At 44.3% G+C, this 16019-nt stretch overlaps 2 protein-coding genes across 2 annotated transcripts; one reads left to right on the top strand and one right to left on the bottom strand.

Annotated features, from left to right (window-relative positions):
* Nucleotides 1-1254: 1254 nt before the first annotated feature.
* On the top strand, nt 1255-4575 carry LOC4337608 (soluble inorganic pyrophosphatase 4). Its single transcript, NM_001420064.1, has 9 exons — nt 1255-1489; nt 2493-2637; nt 2723-2751; nt 2989-3054; nt 3162-3269; nt 3517-3582; nt 3672-3792; nt 4071-4152; nt 4250-4575. Exons 2-9 carry the CDS (start codon nt 2502-2504, stop codon nt 4290-4292), a joined length of 651 nt encoding a protein of 216 aa, NP_001406993.1. The 5' UTR covers nt 1255-1489; nt 2493-2501; the 3' UTR covers nt 4293-4575.
* Nucleotides 4576-5141: 566 nt separating this feature from the next.
* On the bottom strand, nt 5142-6013 carry LOC4337607 (probable histone H2A.6). The gene is made up of 2 exons (NM_001420065.1): nt 5725-6013; nt 5142-5645 (listed from the first exon to the last, which is right to left on the bottom strand). The coding sequence occupies exons 1-2, from the start codon at nt 5938-5940 to the stop codon at nt 5391-5393; spliced, it is 471 nt and encodes a 156-aa protein (NP_001406994.1). The 5' UTR covers nt 5941-6013; the 3' UTR covers nt 5142-5390.
* Nucleotides 6014-16019: the final 10006 nt, after the last annotated feature.

The following is a 16019-nucleotide window of genomic DNA, read 5'->3' as shown; positions in this document are numbered from 1 at the left end:
CTCGCGCGCGCGCCAACGATCGGAGCGCACCAACAAATGACTAATTGTTATTACTACTAGAAAAGATAATCATATATAGTTTGTTGAACTACTTATTAATTTGTATTTATGTATAATAAACAGATATTGCAAAAATAAAAGAGAGAGAAATCTATAAGTAAACAACAAATGAGTGGTCACATTGAAATAATACGTACCATCATCATTTGTCAACAAGTGATTTATCTAGGCGAGCACCGACGGCCGCCAGCCTGAACAGCTAGTAGTGTGTGTTGTGTGTAAACAAAAAACAAACAAAACGAGGACGCTGCAACCAAACTGAGGAGCGGGACCGGCCACCGGACCGACAACACCCTCACCCCGAAAAATATGGAGGCACCCTCACCTAATCAGGAGTATCGGGATACTATGAGATTTTTTTTTTTAAGTTTAATTAATATTTATATTAATTATATATAGCCATTCTATATAAAAAAAATATAGTAATGATATATATGATGCAAATAGAGACATTTATCAAGAGAAACCACATTGGTTTTGATATATTTAATTGATTTTCATATAAATTTGAGCATATTTAGTTACATTATTTTCAAACCATGTTATTTTAAATAATATTTTATAGTATCGTAGGGATCGTAGAATCGGGATACCACATAAGATTTTATAGGATTGTGTAGTAATGAATAGTAGGATCGAGATACTATGAAAATTAGGACACTATGTGGGATCGGTATCGTTTTAGCTTGATAGTATCATAAGATATTAGGATACGAATCGGTATACTGACAAGCTTGCCCTCACCAAAGCAAAGCAGCAACACGATTCGCATCGCATCTCATGCTCATGCTCATCGCACATTCGCATCTCTCATGCTGCCGATGGAGACGTGCAAATGGGAGGGCTTGGCTTCCACGCGCAGAAACACCGAGGCAAGGCTGCCTTGCACCCGATTCCATTCTTCTTGTGCTTCTGCGGGGAGGACGACCCCACCGACACCCTCCTCGCCGTCCGATCGCCCCACCGACGCCTCCATCATCCACCACTCTCTCTCTCTCTCTGGTCCCACCCACTCGCTCGCTCTCTGTGGGCCCCATCGTCGAAAAGTTCGCGCCGATGCAAATCTCGTCCCACACCTAGCCGGTAGGCACTAGCAAGGGCATGGTTGCAAATATCACAAAGTTGCTTCACATTTTTACTAACAAGTCAGGAAAAGGCGCGGCTTTAAATGGGAAAAAGGGGAGCAAGCAACGAGGACCAAAGAAGCGGGAAGTACAATACTCCTCTCTCTCTCTCTCTCTGTCGGTCTTCATCTTCCTCCTGCTTCTGCTCCTGCTCTTCTTTAAAAGCTTCCAATCCCCCCTTCTCCTTGTGTGTCGTGGCAAAGCCTCTTCTCTTCTCGTGCCTTCTAGGGTTTCCTCTTCCTCGCACCGCGCCGCCTCGCCTCTTCGTCCCCAGATTCAGATCTACTCCTACTCCTACTACCAAGGTGCGTAACTACGTAGTGCTATCTATGTATGCATTTTAATTAAATTACTAGATCCCCCATTCTCTTCTCCTGTTTCTTCGATCGACGCCCACGCCGCCGTGTTGCTCGATCTAGTTTGCCTGCGATTCTGTAGCCAAATTTGGTATCTGCACTACGTTTTCATATGGTTTCATACTATTCCATTCCATGCGTGTGTTAATTGCTCTGTTTTGAATGAATGCTAAGGTAATTGGTGAAATCTTTCGCACTTGTGCCGCAGACATGTTCCGCCAATCAAGGCCTCCTCATTTTTCATCCCTACCATGTCATATTCTGCCCCATGTTCACACTAATTGCTCATTTTATACCCATGGGGGAGAAATCGCTGTTTGGTGTAAACTGTCAGACTAATGTAGTTACCTGTTATACTGTAAATATATTTTACATTTCAATTGGTAACTCAAGAAGAAGTCAGCTTGGAATAGGACAAACAAATGGTCCACTATTTTTGCTCTCTAAAAGTCATTCAAACTAGGAGTACAGCCTAACTCGATGATGTCAAATCATACAACTCTGAAAGAGTCTGCTCTGGAAGAACCTTCTAATCTCACATTTAAACAACCACCTACTGTGCGCTCTTTTTCTACGATATTGCCATGCTGCATCAGGTTCATCATAACTTATGTTCCATTTCTTTTTTCTTCAAGGCTTTTTATAGTTTCTGTCTGATTTTCTACGATTGCTCTGGTCGAACCTATTCGTTTGGTAATGATGTGATTACGTCTGTCTAAATAGCTGGGATATTTATATCCATGGAATACAAAATATTGACAATGATTTCTAGTGTTGCCAATTCTTATTGATTTTTGGTGGGCCAATTGGGTCCTATGATCTCTTTTGTGCAGTTAATCATTTTTTACCTTCAAAATTTGACATTTTTTCAGCTTGTTCCTGGATTTCTGATTTCATTAACTGGACTTATATTGAAACGGAATTAATTACGAACCTTTGTACTCCATCACAGGTTGTTGCCATGGCTCCCGCTGTTGAAGCCGTGGAGAAGAAGACAGGCTCAGCCCCCGTCAAGGCCCCTGCTCTGAATGAAAGGATACTGTCATCTATGTCCCGGAGATCTATTGCAGCACATCCATGGCATGATCTTGAGATTGGTACATGACATTTCATCTTGACAAACCATCAATTTTCTATATTTCTCTCATAACTTACTTATAGGTTCCTGACTTCTTCCTGCAGGACCTGGTGCACCAACTATATTCAACTGCGTAAGGCCACCATAACAGATTCACATTTGTTTTTTCTCCCAGATTTAGTTTGATACATGTTCTTATTGGAAACTTATGTCAATAGCATAGCCCTTTTGAAGCGCCTCTCATTTTGAACTTTTAGAGTTAATGTGCTGGCTGGTATTTCACATTACACCAAGAATTTCTCGACCAAAAGAAAAAAGAAAAGAGAGGAAAAACTCTAACAAATTGTGTCTCTTTTCTGTCACTTGTCAGGTCATTGAGATTCCTAGGGGCAGCAAGGTTAAATATGAACTTGACAAGAAAACTGGACTGATAGTGGTAAAACAAGGCGATTCAATTGATTCATCATTTTTTTTAGTGAAACCATATTTTTCCAGTGACTCTAAAATGTTTTGTACATCATTTGGTTGTATGCACATGTAAAGGTGGACCGTGTGCTCTATTCATCAGTTGTGTACCCTCACAACTATGGATTCATTCCTCGCACGCTGTGTGAAGACAGTGATCCGTTGGATGTGCTGGTTATAATGCAGGTATGTCTTTGTATTTTAGTTGGTACTAGAATCCTATTGCTTGTACTCTTAAGAAAAACAGTGCACAAGTTTCTTTTCCCTTCAGCCATTATGTAAATTCTGGTTTACTTTTCTTGATATAGCCATGTGAAATCATGGGCTTTGGCTTACCTCTTGTCCAATAATAGTATCATTCTATTAGGTTATATTCACATCTCACTCCTTTTGTTTGGGGAACCATATTAAATTCTAATTTTTGTTCAAACAGGAGCCCGTTATACCAGGATGCTTCCTACGAGCAAAGGCCATTGGTCTCATGCCTATGATTGACCAGGTTTGGCTTCATTCCAACATTTACAAAGTCCAGCGAAATGCTATTCTGATCCCCATGTTTCTATTCTGACCCCATGTTTGTTTGAACAGGGAGAGGCAGATGACAAGATTATTGCCGTTTGTGCTGATGATCCTGAGTACAAGCATTACAATGATATCAAGGAGCTCCCACCTCACCGCTTGGCTGAAATCAGGCGCTTTTTTGAGGACTGTATCCTTTTTTATCAACTTAATATCAAGTTCTGCATTCTAAATGAATTCTAGGCAATAACTCATGTCCTAACCTTGAACTCCACCAATATGTTGTTCCCATATGTGCATTTTCTGAAAGCCATTTGGCACTATTTTATATCTCAACTGTCTTGTATCATATGCACACATGGTCAACCACACACCAACTTAAATACTCTTGGGAGTCCCAGGATCATGCTAATTTCAAAACACTTGTCACCTCTTAGACCGAATGGTTTCTTTAACCGAGACATTCAGACAAGAAGAATGAGAACAAGGAGGTTGCTGTCAATGACTTCCTGCCTGCAAGTGCTGCTTATGAGGCCATAAAGCACTCCATGTGAGTACTTCACTTGCATAAGTACTACAACATACTGTACATGTTTGTGTAAAATCACATCAAGCTGACTCTTAACCATGTTGATGTTGCCATTCAGGGATCTCTATGCTACTTACATCGTGGAGGGCTTGAGGAGGTAGACTTGTGCCGCTTCCTGGACCGAGAGGATGGATGTTGACGAAAATTGTGGAGATATTATCACCTTATGAACAAATACTATTATTTTGTTGGTGTGTGATATACACCGGTATTATTCACATTTCAAGTAGTAACAGCACAAGTAGAAACTACTAGTAGCACAACAAAGAGTGATATTCCTTTTATGGCCCTCGGTGCCACTACGATATGGAGTATTGGTGAATGATGATACTTTATGCTGATTCTATTGATATGGTTCGAGCAAAGATTTGCATATTTTTTTCATTTATTATCAAGTACTACATCTGTTTCAGGTTATAAAACTTTCTAGCATTGCCCACATCCATATATATGTCTAGATTCATTAACATATATATGGATGTGGGCAATGTTAGAAAGTCTTATAACCTAAAACGGAGGAAGTAATTTGTTATTTATAGTTATTACAAATGTGCCTGGTCATATGTGAACCGAAGGAAGAAACAGCAAAACTTGGACCCATTTGATTGCATGCATGTATGGAACAGTTTATGATTTGTTCACTTCATTGCCAAAATAAACCTTACCATTTGTTGGTAAAGCAAAAGTGGCAATGCCAAATTTTGATACTTACCAAGTGTTGATGAAGTTTTGTGAGTGGAAGACTCTACAATTATCAAATTCTGTTTAAGTTTGGAATAGTAAAAACTTGTTTAGTTTGTTACTCTACAAAAAAAAAGACTAAAATTAGGTAAAGTTCATTTTGGAATGAACAAGTCCTCAATTCCCAAAATGATGGGAAATCTCATAGTATCCCAGAAGGGCACATCAAAGTAACTGCGGTAGCAATATCATCAAGAGTTAATGCTTTTAGATCAGATTCACAATCAGGCTATTAAACTTACTGAACACAAACAAATTTCAATTGAGAAACCACATATTGAAGCACATGGGATCCAGAAGACAAAGCGAGACACTTCATCTTCTCATTAGAACTACCCTAGTGTCTTGCAAGCTAAAATCGAAAACATCCAGTTAAATGCCTAGTGATACGAACTAATCTCGAATCGAACAAACTAAGTACTGCATATACAGTGACCAATGAATGGAAGGACATGAAGCTAGGAGCGCGCCTGCTTCTTGGGGGACTTGGCGGCTTTGTCCTTGGACGCCTTGGCCGGCTTGTCGGCCTTCTCCGCGGTCTTCTTCGGGAGCAGCACCGGGTTGATGTTCGGCAGCACGCCGCCGTGCGCGATGGTGACCCCGGCGAGCAGCTTCCCGAGCTCCTCGTCGTTGCGGATCGCCAGCAGCACGTGCCTCGGGATGATCCGGTTCTTCTTGTTGTCCCGCGCCGCGTTCCCGGCGAGCTCCAGCACCTGCATCAACAACACGATCCCGGTCAACCATGCTGGGTTTGGAAGGATTTGGGAGAGGAAGGGATAAACAGTGGCTTGCCTCTGCGGCGAGGTACTCGAGGACGGCGGCGAGGTAGACGGGGGCGCCGGTGCCGACGCGCTGGGCGTAGCGGCCCTTCTTGAGGTAGCGGCCGATGCGGCCGACGGGGAACTGGAGCCCGGCCTTGACGGAGCGCGACACCGGCTTCTTCTTCGGCCCGCCCAGCTTCCGCCCCACCGCCTTCTTCGCCGCCTTGCCGCCGACGCCGACGTCCATCTCCGGGAAACGTGAGGGTGAAATGGAGCGGAATTCGGGGGGGATTTGAAGGGATTTCCGGCGCCGATTTGGATTTAGGATTTTGAATCTGGCGCTTGGTGGTTTTTTATATAGGCGCGGGGGTTTGGCGATCCGCGTGATGTGGGGTGCGCGCCGTCGGATCGAGATGGGAGGGAACGGTGGGGATTCGTTTTGGGGGGGCGATCCGTGGGAGCACGCGACGGACCAATCAGGTGCGCCTGTTTCGTGTTGGTGTCTCAAAATGGACCCTCGGTGTTGGTTGGGCCATGCGACTGAATTAGGAATAAGTTCACCGGAGGACCCTCAATTTAACAGCGAGATTTTTTGAGGCCTTCAACCATAAAATCAGAAATGTTCACCCCTAAACTCATTCAAACCGTTCAAAGAAGGTCCCATGACAATATTTGCGCCCGGTTTTGCTGACGTGGCATCCTAGTCAGCAAAAAATATAAAAAAAATATGTAGGGCCTACATGTAAGTGAGAGAAAATGGTGTAGGCCCCACATCTCTCCTTTCTTTTCTTTTTCTCTTCTCTTCTCTCCTCCTCTCAAGCAGGCAAGGCGGCCAGCGGCGGAGCAGGGGCGGCGGCGGCGGGAGAGGGGGAGAGAGACGGCTGGCACGATGGCGAGCTCAGCGGCGGAGAGTAGCGGTGGTTGGGGAGAGGAGCGGCAGGAAAGGGGGCGCCGGCAGTAGCAGTTGGTGTCGGCGGCGGCGGCGGCCGGCGGCGAGAAGAGTGTGCAGCCGCTGCGGGGGGCAGTCGAACGACCACCGCGACGACCTTGCCCGGGGTATCTACTGCGCTGTAGGATTGAGATGTCGACTAGAGGGGGGTAAATAGGCGATTTAAAACTAAATGACACCTAATCAAAACTAACCTAAGTTGCTAGGCTTAGTGAGGGTGAACTCTAACTAAGCAACTGAGTTATGTTTTGCAAACCTAGAGTGATAGTGGCTCAACTATATCTCTAGGAAAGTAAATCACACTCCTATGTCAATGTTTAGCAATCCTAGGGTGATACGATCTCAAGTATGTCTCTAGAAATGTAAATTGCACAAATGTAAATGCGACAATCAAATGAGACAAGGAGACAAGAGATTTTTCACCGAGGTTCGAAAACTCGTCGGTTTCCTACTCCCCGTTGAGGCGAGCCCAACTCCACCGCTCAACCACGAAGCCACCGCACGCCCCCTTCGTCAAGGGGTGGGCAAGGCGGGAGCTGGCCCACGGAGAGGACTACCCAAGCCTCGATCACTAGGGTTGTTCTTCCTTCACTCCGAAGGTGGTGAACTCCAAACCACTCACAAACCGGCGCCGCGCCTCCTCCACAATCTTCTCGGAGAGGTCACCAAGCAACTCCTCCACAAGCCGTCTAGGAGACGGCAACCTCCAAGAGTAACAAGCAATGACCCGACGTGGAGATGATCAATCAAGTGCCACACTAGCTCTACAAATGGAAGCAATGCACTTGACTCTTGGCTAACTAACCCACTAACACACTAGATGGATGAACACAAAGCTCAAGTGGGTGTGAGAAAGGTGCAAGGGGTGTATGCAATTGAATTGGGTGCCAAGAGAGAACCCTTGCTGCTGGAGGGGGAGTATTTATACTCCCACCAACCAAAACTAGCTGTTGGGGGCGAAATCCTCCAACTTTGTGCTCTGCCGGTCTGACCGGAGGTATGCGGCCGGTCAGACCGTGCTACTCTGCAACGGCTAGAAAACTAGCCGTTGTAGTGCTGTCAGAGGGCCCCATCGGCCTGGCCGGTCAGACCGGCGTTGAGTGGGCGGTCAGACCGGCCTTGGCTCGGTCAGACCGCCATCGGCTCGGTCTGACCGAATACGGCTCCGCCGGCTCTGTATCGGCCACCCCGAGCAGCACCATCCCGGCCTCCAGGGGGCCGGTCTGACCGCGGATGTGCCGCCGGTCAGACCGGCCTTATGCGCCGGTCAGACCGCCGTCTTGCGGCCGGTCAGACCGGCCAGGGCATGCCGGTCAGACCGCCACTATGTGGCCAGTCTGACTGCCCCTGGTCACGCCGAAACCAGTGAAATCCCAAGTGATTGTGTGTGTGATGAAAAACGAGCACAAGTCTAAATGCACAATGACCTAATGTGGCAATTAAAATCATCTCTTTGCTAGGTCATTACCCCTCTTAATAGTACGGCGAAACTAAAAATAAACTAGCAAATTTGATCGCCCTACACCTCGATCAATTCTACATTAAAGCACTAGTTTTACTGTCTTCTTTCTCTTTGCTTTGCGCCGTCAATTTTAATCCATCGATAGTCATCCATGTGCACACATGACGTGGACCTAACTTAAAATATTATCTCAATAGCAACGGTTAGTCCACAATTAGCGTTTGTCATTAATTACCAAAATTAACAACGGGGGACTTGATGCTTCAATCTTCCCCTTTTTGGTAATTGATGACAAACACCACAAATATATATATAATCAAACATAGATCACATGGACATATATTGCAATGGAAATCAAAAGCTCCCCCTAAACATATGCATATTAATCATTGACAACAAATATGGAGCCAATGCACATTTCAATTTCACATTCCAATAAGCACAAACACATAAGCAATATTTCAATGTGAACTTCAAGAAATATTCATTCATGAGCATAAGATGGTCACATATATAGCAATATCGCATACACCATCCATCATCGCACAAGTTCACATCACTTAACCAATCAAATCACAAAAGTCACAAATCATCCTAAAAGGGCTCACAAATAAACATAGGCTATTACAAGACCACGAAGGGTCCAAATGACATAGAGTTTAACAAAACGACAAAGAACACACAATATAGAGTAATAGCCCATACCCATACAAAATATAGCCCAAAACACCTTAGCCTATTAGAAATGAGGGCACTATCCTCACTACTACTAGTCCCAACCCACAAAACATAAATCACTCTTTTCTCCCCCTTTTGGCATCAAGCACCAAAAAGGTCTTCACTCTTGTGGAGGAGAAGGAGTACGTGCCGAAGTGGAAGGATGAGGAGCATCACGACGACGATGATACACAAATGCTTGGGAGCTCTCCAACATTTGGACTCGAGAATCCAATGTACCCACTCTAGTGTGCAATCTCCCCACGGAAGCATTCAAGTCTCCAACATCCGTGTGCAAGCCACGAACATCCTCATGTAAAGCTTCATGCCTGGTAGACAAGCGTTGAATGCTTTCACTTAGGGTATTAATAGCCCCAAGTACCGGGTTGAAGTATTCGTTGGGTTGCATTCCAAAATAAGCATACTGTGGATGGAAGAAAGCATTTGGATCATGCCCAAGAGGAGGAGGAGGTGCTGAGCTTGAGCTAGCTCCAGGATGAGAGGAGGACGCCGCCCTAGGAGCACGGGGAGCTCCAAGCTGAAGGCGGGGCTTGTACTGCTTGTGCTTCTTCAAATTTTGCCCAGCAGCCCCAAGCTTGTCTTGAATCAACCTCATGATGTAAGGGGCATAATAGATTCCCTGAGTAAAGGTCTCCTTGGAGATGGCAATCTCTTGCATCATGAGAGACACAATATCGAACTGACGGCCCTGAATGATGGCATCGATGACGTGCCAAGCCACCCCCCTAATATCATCATTGTTATCAAGGCGAGGGAGGATGGTAGCTCTCACAATCCTGTTAACCACACTGGGGATAGTCCTCAGACCGGCAACCTTCCCATGTGTGTACCGCACTCCATCTTCATAAAACTGAGATAGATAGTCTATGGAGAGCGGATTATGGGTGTGCTCCTCATGCAAGTCATTTCCAAAGTCCAAGCGAATATTGAGGAGCCGCCGGAATTGCCTCCTGGAGATAGAACACTGAAGGGTGTCGGACATCCACTTCATCTCACTATAGTCTCAGCCACCCACACTGTAGCATAGAACTGCCGGATCAAATCTTCATTGTAGTCTTGTTTGAGAGTCACAATTCGGTCAATGCCAACAGTCTTGAAGAGATCCTGCAAGCATTCAAACTCTAGAGTCTCATTGATGTCTCTCCAAGAAATCCACTTATGCTCTGCAAAAGCTTTCCCTGCATAAACCTGCTCATACACACTCTTCTAGAAAGCGGTGTGAAAACGGGGATCCGGGGTGTCCCGAGGACTAAAAAACTGATCATGGTGCCTCAAGATGGTGTACTGCGATAGATTCCTCATGTTCACAACAAACTGGATGGAGAGATCAATGTGCATATCATCACTTCCTTCATCCTCATCCTCTCCACTTCCACTGTCATCATCTCCACTAGCCTCCTCACTAGCCCCTTCAACATTGGCCTCAACCTCTTCATCACTTTGAGCGTACTCATCTCCGCTCGATTCCTCAGGCTCACTCACGGGATCCGGAGTGGGTGCACGACGACCATGGCGAGTGCGGGGAGGCATCACTGTCAAAGAGCAAAGGATGATAGATATTAGCAATAATTCTAGAAACAATTTGGAGAGGTGAAAATTTGCCTATATCCTATGGAGGGGTGGTCAGACCACAGCCAGTAGGACGGTCAGACCGACAGCATCAGGCCGGTCAGACCACCCATGGGGTCGGTCAGACCAACGGCATCAGGCCGGCCAGACCGCCCGCTGGTGGCCGGTCAGACCGACGGCTGCCGGCCGGTCAGACCGGGCGCACACACCGGTCAGACCGGTGGCTGACCCACGGTCAGACTGCCTGTGGCTCTGGGCAGACCTCCTCCCACAAGTTCAAGCATCCAAAAATTTTCACATCTTCACATTTGAGTCTAAAAATTGCTAGAACAATATAGCTCAAGATTGGAACTAGAACATCAAATGGTATGGCCTAGTTCATCAAGATTGGAATAACTACCCATAGCCCTAGGGTGAAATAGATTGATTTGAGAGAATGCACAAGAGAGAGAGTGATTTACCGGTTGAAGGGGATGAATCACACCAAGAAACTACCCTCTACTGGTGCAAATCAAAGAACACCTCGTGCTTCACCTAGGGTTCCATGCCATGGATCAAAAACTCAACAAAAACACGAACTAATCCATGGAATAGAGAGAGGAAGCGGAGGAGAATCACTTACGGTATAACCGGAGAGAAATCCGCGGTCAAACCGAGGGGATTTGGTGGAGGAAAGAGTTAGGGTTTGAGGGAAGGTGAGAGAGAGAGAGAGAGTTTTTCGAGTTGGGGATGAATGGGGATGAGATGGGAGAGGGTAGGTGCGGGATGGAGAAGAAAAGGGGCAAAAATGCCTGGGTCCACCTCGGCCAGTCAGACCGGCCCTATTCGACCAGTCAGACCGCTGCACCTGCCGGTCAGACCGTGCATATAGCGCCGGTCAGACCGCCAGGCCCCCGCCGGCTGTGCACAGCCCTTGCACAAGCCGGCAACCCCCACACAATAAAATTCAACAAAAATTTGATTTTTGGAGCAATTTTGAAATGTGTGAGGTGAAATATTGCCAACCATTCATAACATTTGAAAATTATGAAGATTTGCAACAAAACTCACTTAAGTGCTAGGAGGTGACCTTTTATGGTCTATAGGGGTTTTTGGGCGAATTTGATTTTCAAATAACTTTTGAATGATTAGGATTTTGAAATAGGTTTGAATACCAAAAACATATCAAATCTTCTTCTCTACCAATTTGTTTTGAAACTTTTCTCAAATTCCTTCTCAATCTCATTTTGGGGATAAATCTCATTTTGGCCAAAACTAAGAATCTAGTTTCTTCAAAATAGGGCCAAAATGGCATTTTTATTCAAAAATTATTTTTCTTGCAATGTGAGGCTTGGAAAACATATAGGAAACCTTTTGAAACATTTTCCAAGAAATAGTTTTCAAATTACATTGATTTTGCAAAAGTTTTGACTTATGTTGACTTGGGCATTTTGAAAATACTACTAGCACCACTAGTTGATTTGCTCACATATAAAAGGAAGTAGAGCACATGTAAGAGTGCAAAACTCCCCCTTAATGTGACATGCTCCATTTTCGCAATGAAGAACCAAATGGCAATAAATCCAAAGCATAAGAGCAAATGAGAGCAAATATACATAATGCAAAAAGAAGCAACCATGGTGCACCATCTCAAGCCACATTAGAGAAATCTATGACATTTAACTCATTTCTCAATTTGAAAAAGCGGGTTTCATCAAGTGGCTTGGTAAAGATGTCGGTTAGTTGATCATCGGTTCTTATGTGGCTAATGACTATGTCACACTTGGCAGCATGGTCTTTTAGGAAGTGATGGCGTATGTCAATATGCTTGGTTCTAGAATGTTGGACCGGGTTATTGGCTATCTTTATGGCACTATCATTGTCACATAGGAGTGGGATTTTTGTGAAGGATATGCCATAGTCCAACAATGTTTGTTTCATCCAAAGCAATTGGGCACAACAACTACCCGCCGAAACATATTCCGCCTCGGCGGTAGAGAGGGCTACGGAGTTTTGTTTCTTGGATGACCATGACACAAGGGATCTACCAAGCATTTGGCAACTACCGGATGTGCTCTTTCTATCCACTTTGCAACCGGCATAATCCGAATCGGAATAGCCAACAAGCTTAAACTTAGCACCTTTTGGGTACCACAAGCCAATAGTAGAGGAATGCTTTAAATATCTTAGAATCCTTTTCACGGCCACTAAGTGACACTCCTTAGGAGCAGCTTGAAACCATGCACACATGCAAACACTAACCATGATATCCGGCCTAGATGCGGTAAGGTAAAGCAAGCTACCAATCATAGAACGATAAAACTTTAAATCTACCGGTTTACCTCCCTCATCAAGGTCGAGATGCCCGTTGGTTGCCATAGGTGTCTTGATGGGCTTCGCATCCTCTAAGCCAAACCTATTGAGTACATCCTTGATATACTTGGTTTGGCTCACGAACGTCCCGTCCTTGAGTTGCTTTATTTGAAGTCCAAGGAAGAAGCTCAACTCAGACATCTCAAATTCCCTAGACATCATATCACCAAATTCCATGCAAAATATCTCATTAGTAGAACCGAATATGATGTCATCAATATAAATTTGACACACAAAGAAATTATCACCAATGATTTTTGTGAAAAGGGTGGTGTCAACTTTTCCAATTTTGAAATCCTTTGACAAAAGAAAATTTCTCAATCTTTCATACCAAGCCCTAGGAGCTTGTTTTAAACCATAAAGAGCTTTTGAGAGTTTATAAACATGGTTAGGAAATATGCAACATTTGGCTTCCTCCCAACAATTAGCTCATAAGAAGTCTTTTTCAAGAGACGATGCAAATAAAGCCTATTGGTTGCATGGCAAGCGGTGTTTATGGCTTCCGCCCAAAAGGAATCGGAAACACCATATTCATCAAGCATAGTCCTTGCCATCTCAATCAATGTACGATTTTTCCTCTCCACTACACCATTTTGTTGAGGTGAGTAGGTAGCGGAAAGTTCGTGTTTGATACCAAGATCATCACAATAGTCATCGATATTGGTATTCTTAAACTCGGAACCATTGTCAATTCTAATTTTCACAAGAGTGCAATTAAATTCATTTTGGGCCCTTTTTGTAAATTTTTGAAAAGCTCAGCAACAATAGACTTATCATGCAAAAAGAACACCTAAGTATAGCAAGAATAATCATCAACAATCACAAGACAATGACTATTACCACCAATGCTCTTATAGGTTGTTGGGCCAAACAAATCCATATGCAATAGCTCCAATGGTCTAGATGTGGACATGATACTCTTAGTAGGATGAGAACATGCAACTTACTTGCCGGCTTGACAAGCACTACAAAGCTTATCTTTCTCAAACTTCACATCTTTCAAGCCCACAACTAGATCACGTTTTGAAAGTTTGCTCAATTGATTCATGCCAACATGTGCTAGCCTCCTATGCCAAAGCCAACCCAATGAAGTTTTTGCAACTAAACAAGTTTTCAAATTTGCTTCACTAGAATTGAAATCAACCAAATAAAGATTTCCATATCTAAAACCTTTGAACACACAAGACTTGTCAAGAAGGCTAGAAACAATAACTTCTTGCGGGAAGAAAGCACATGACAAGCTAAGATCACAAATTTGAGCAACCGAAAGCAAATTGAAATTTAGAGATTTAACAAGAGAGACATTATCAATTGACAAATCATTGGAGATAGCAATTTTACCTAACCCAATTACCTTTCCTTTGCTATTGTCTCCAAATGTCACTTTCTCTTGTTCTTTCCCTCCTACTTCAAATGTGGTGAACATAGCCCTATCACAGGTCATGTGTTGAGTGCATCCACTATCAAGCACCCAATGGGTCCCACCGGTGCGGTAGTTCACCTACAAAAGAAGATCAAGCTCTTTTAGGTACCCAAACTTGTTTGGGTCCTTGGAGGTTAGAGACCAAAGCTTTGGGCACCCAAATGGCATTCTTTTTACCATCGAGTATAGGGGAACCCACATATCTAGCAACAATGCTACCATCATGAGCCTTCCTAAGCATATAATGAGAATCAAACATGCATGTCTTAGGAGGCTTACCACCAGGGCAATCATTCACCAAATGCCCAACCTCACGGCACTTGGAGCAATACTTACCATTGCTCTTGACAAAACGAGTGGCACGGTGAGAAGGTTTCTTACCCTTCTTTGGAATGAATCCAAGTCCCTCCTTGTTAAGGATGCACCGTTGCTCACTCAAAATCTTGTCAAGAGTGTTCTTACCCTTGAAGCACCTCTCCAAACTCTTATTGAGCTTGGCCACTTGCTACTTAAGCTCATTGTTCTCAACAACAAGTGAGGCATCACAAATGGAAATACAAGAGCTAGAGCTAGAGCTAGGCATATCTACAAGATCATCACAAGAGGTAGAAATGCTAGATGATGCAACATGAGCAATATGGCAAGTAGCACTATCATCAAGCAAATCACAAGATATGCCAACATCAATGAGAGCTCTATGTTAAGTAGTGGAAAGGAGGTTGTCATGAGCTTCCTTAAGCTTCTCATGAGAAATGGTGAGTCTCTCATGAGAAGTCTTTAGCTCCTCATACAAAGCCTCAAAAGAAGCATGATCCTTCTTTAGGGCCTTGAACTTGACAATCTCCTTCTCACTATAAGCATAGAGCTCCTCAAACATACTCACAAGCTCATCATAGGAAACATCATCACAATCATCATCACTCTCACTATCACTAAGAGATGTTACCTTAGAGGAGCCCTTTGCCATGAGACAAAGTGGAGAGAAGAGTGATGGAGCCTCCTTGATGGCAACAACGGCCATCTTCTTCTTCTTGGAGCTTGCATCATCACCACCTTCTTCCTCAGACCCGGATGAGGCGGAGCTCTCCTCATTTGAGTCCCATTCCCCGATGAATGCCTCAATCTTCTTGCCTTCTTTCTTAAGCTTCTTCATGAGCTTGTAGCCTCCACTCTTCTTCTTGGATGACTTGTCTCCATCATCATCCTTGGAAGGGCACTTGGAAGCAAAGTGTCCCTTCTCACCACACTCAAAGCACCTCAAGTTGGAGAGAGTCTTGTTGGGTCTTCTATTTCTTCTCCTATTTGAGTTGGAGCCACTTTCTCTCTCCTTTCTCCTTCCCAAGAGATCATTGAACCTTCTAGCAAGAAGGGAAATCTCTTCCTCCAAGTCCTCATTGACTTCATTCACCTTGCCCTTGCCCTTATCTTCAACTTCGGCTTGGAGAGCAATGCACTTCTTGGAAGGTGAGGCTTCCTCCATCTCCTTCTTCTTCAACTTGTACATGTCATTGGTGTTGATCTTCCCCAAGAGGCTTGCGGGTGTCATCCTTGACATATCGGAGTTGATGAGCATGGTGACAAGGGTCTCATATTTCTCCGGTAGAGCCCTAAGCATCTTTTGGGCAACCTCAAGATCGGTGTAGTTTGCCCCAAACCCCTTGAGACCATTCACAATGACATTGAGCCTCCCATACATGTCATTCACACTCTCATGAGGCAACATGGAGAATGTCTCATATTGGATATTGAGGAAATGAAGCTTGGCATCCTTGTACTCGCTTGTGCCCTCATGGATCTCCGTCAACTTGTTCTAAATCTCATATGCGGTCTCAA

Source organism: Oryza sativa, chromosome 5, assembly GCF_034140825.1.
Source record: "Oryza sativa Japonica Group chromosome 5, ASM3414082v1".
Lineage (NCBI taxonomy): Eukaryota > Viridiplantae > Streptophyta > Magnoliopsida > Poales > Poaceae > Oryza > Oryza sativa.
The sequence above is the reverse complement of the archived record's forward strand: the minus strand, read 5'-3'. Positions and strand labels throughout refer to the sequence as shown.

Bases quoted from the DNA above. Each gene is read 5' to 3' on its own strand.
- LOC4337608 (NM_001420064.1), top strand. From the start codon at position 2,502: ATGGCTCCCGCTGTTGAAGCCGTGGAGAAGAAGACAGGCTCAGCCCCC. The intron at 3,055-3,161 runs GTAAAACAAGGC...GCACATGTAAAG, and splicing joins AGAAAACTGGACTGATAGTG to GTGGACCGTGTGCTCTATTC. The intron at 4,153-4,249 runs GTGAGTACTTCA...GTTGCCATTCAG, and splicing joins GAGGCCATAAAGCACTCCAT to GGATCTCTATGCTACTTACA.
- LOC4337607 (NM_001420065.1), bottom strand. From the start codon at position 5,940: ATGGACGTCGGCGTCGGCGGCAAGGCGGCGAAGAAGGCGGTGGGGCGG. The intron at 5,646-5,724 runs GCAAGCCACTGT...TTGTTGATGCAG, and splicing joins TCGAGTACCTCGCCGCAGAG to GTGCTGGAGCTCGCCGGGAA.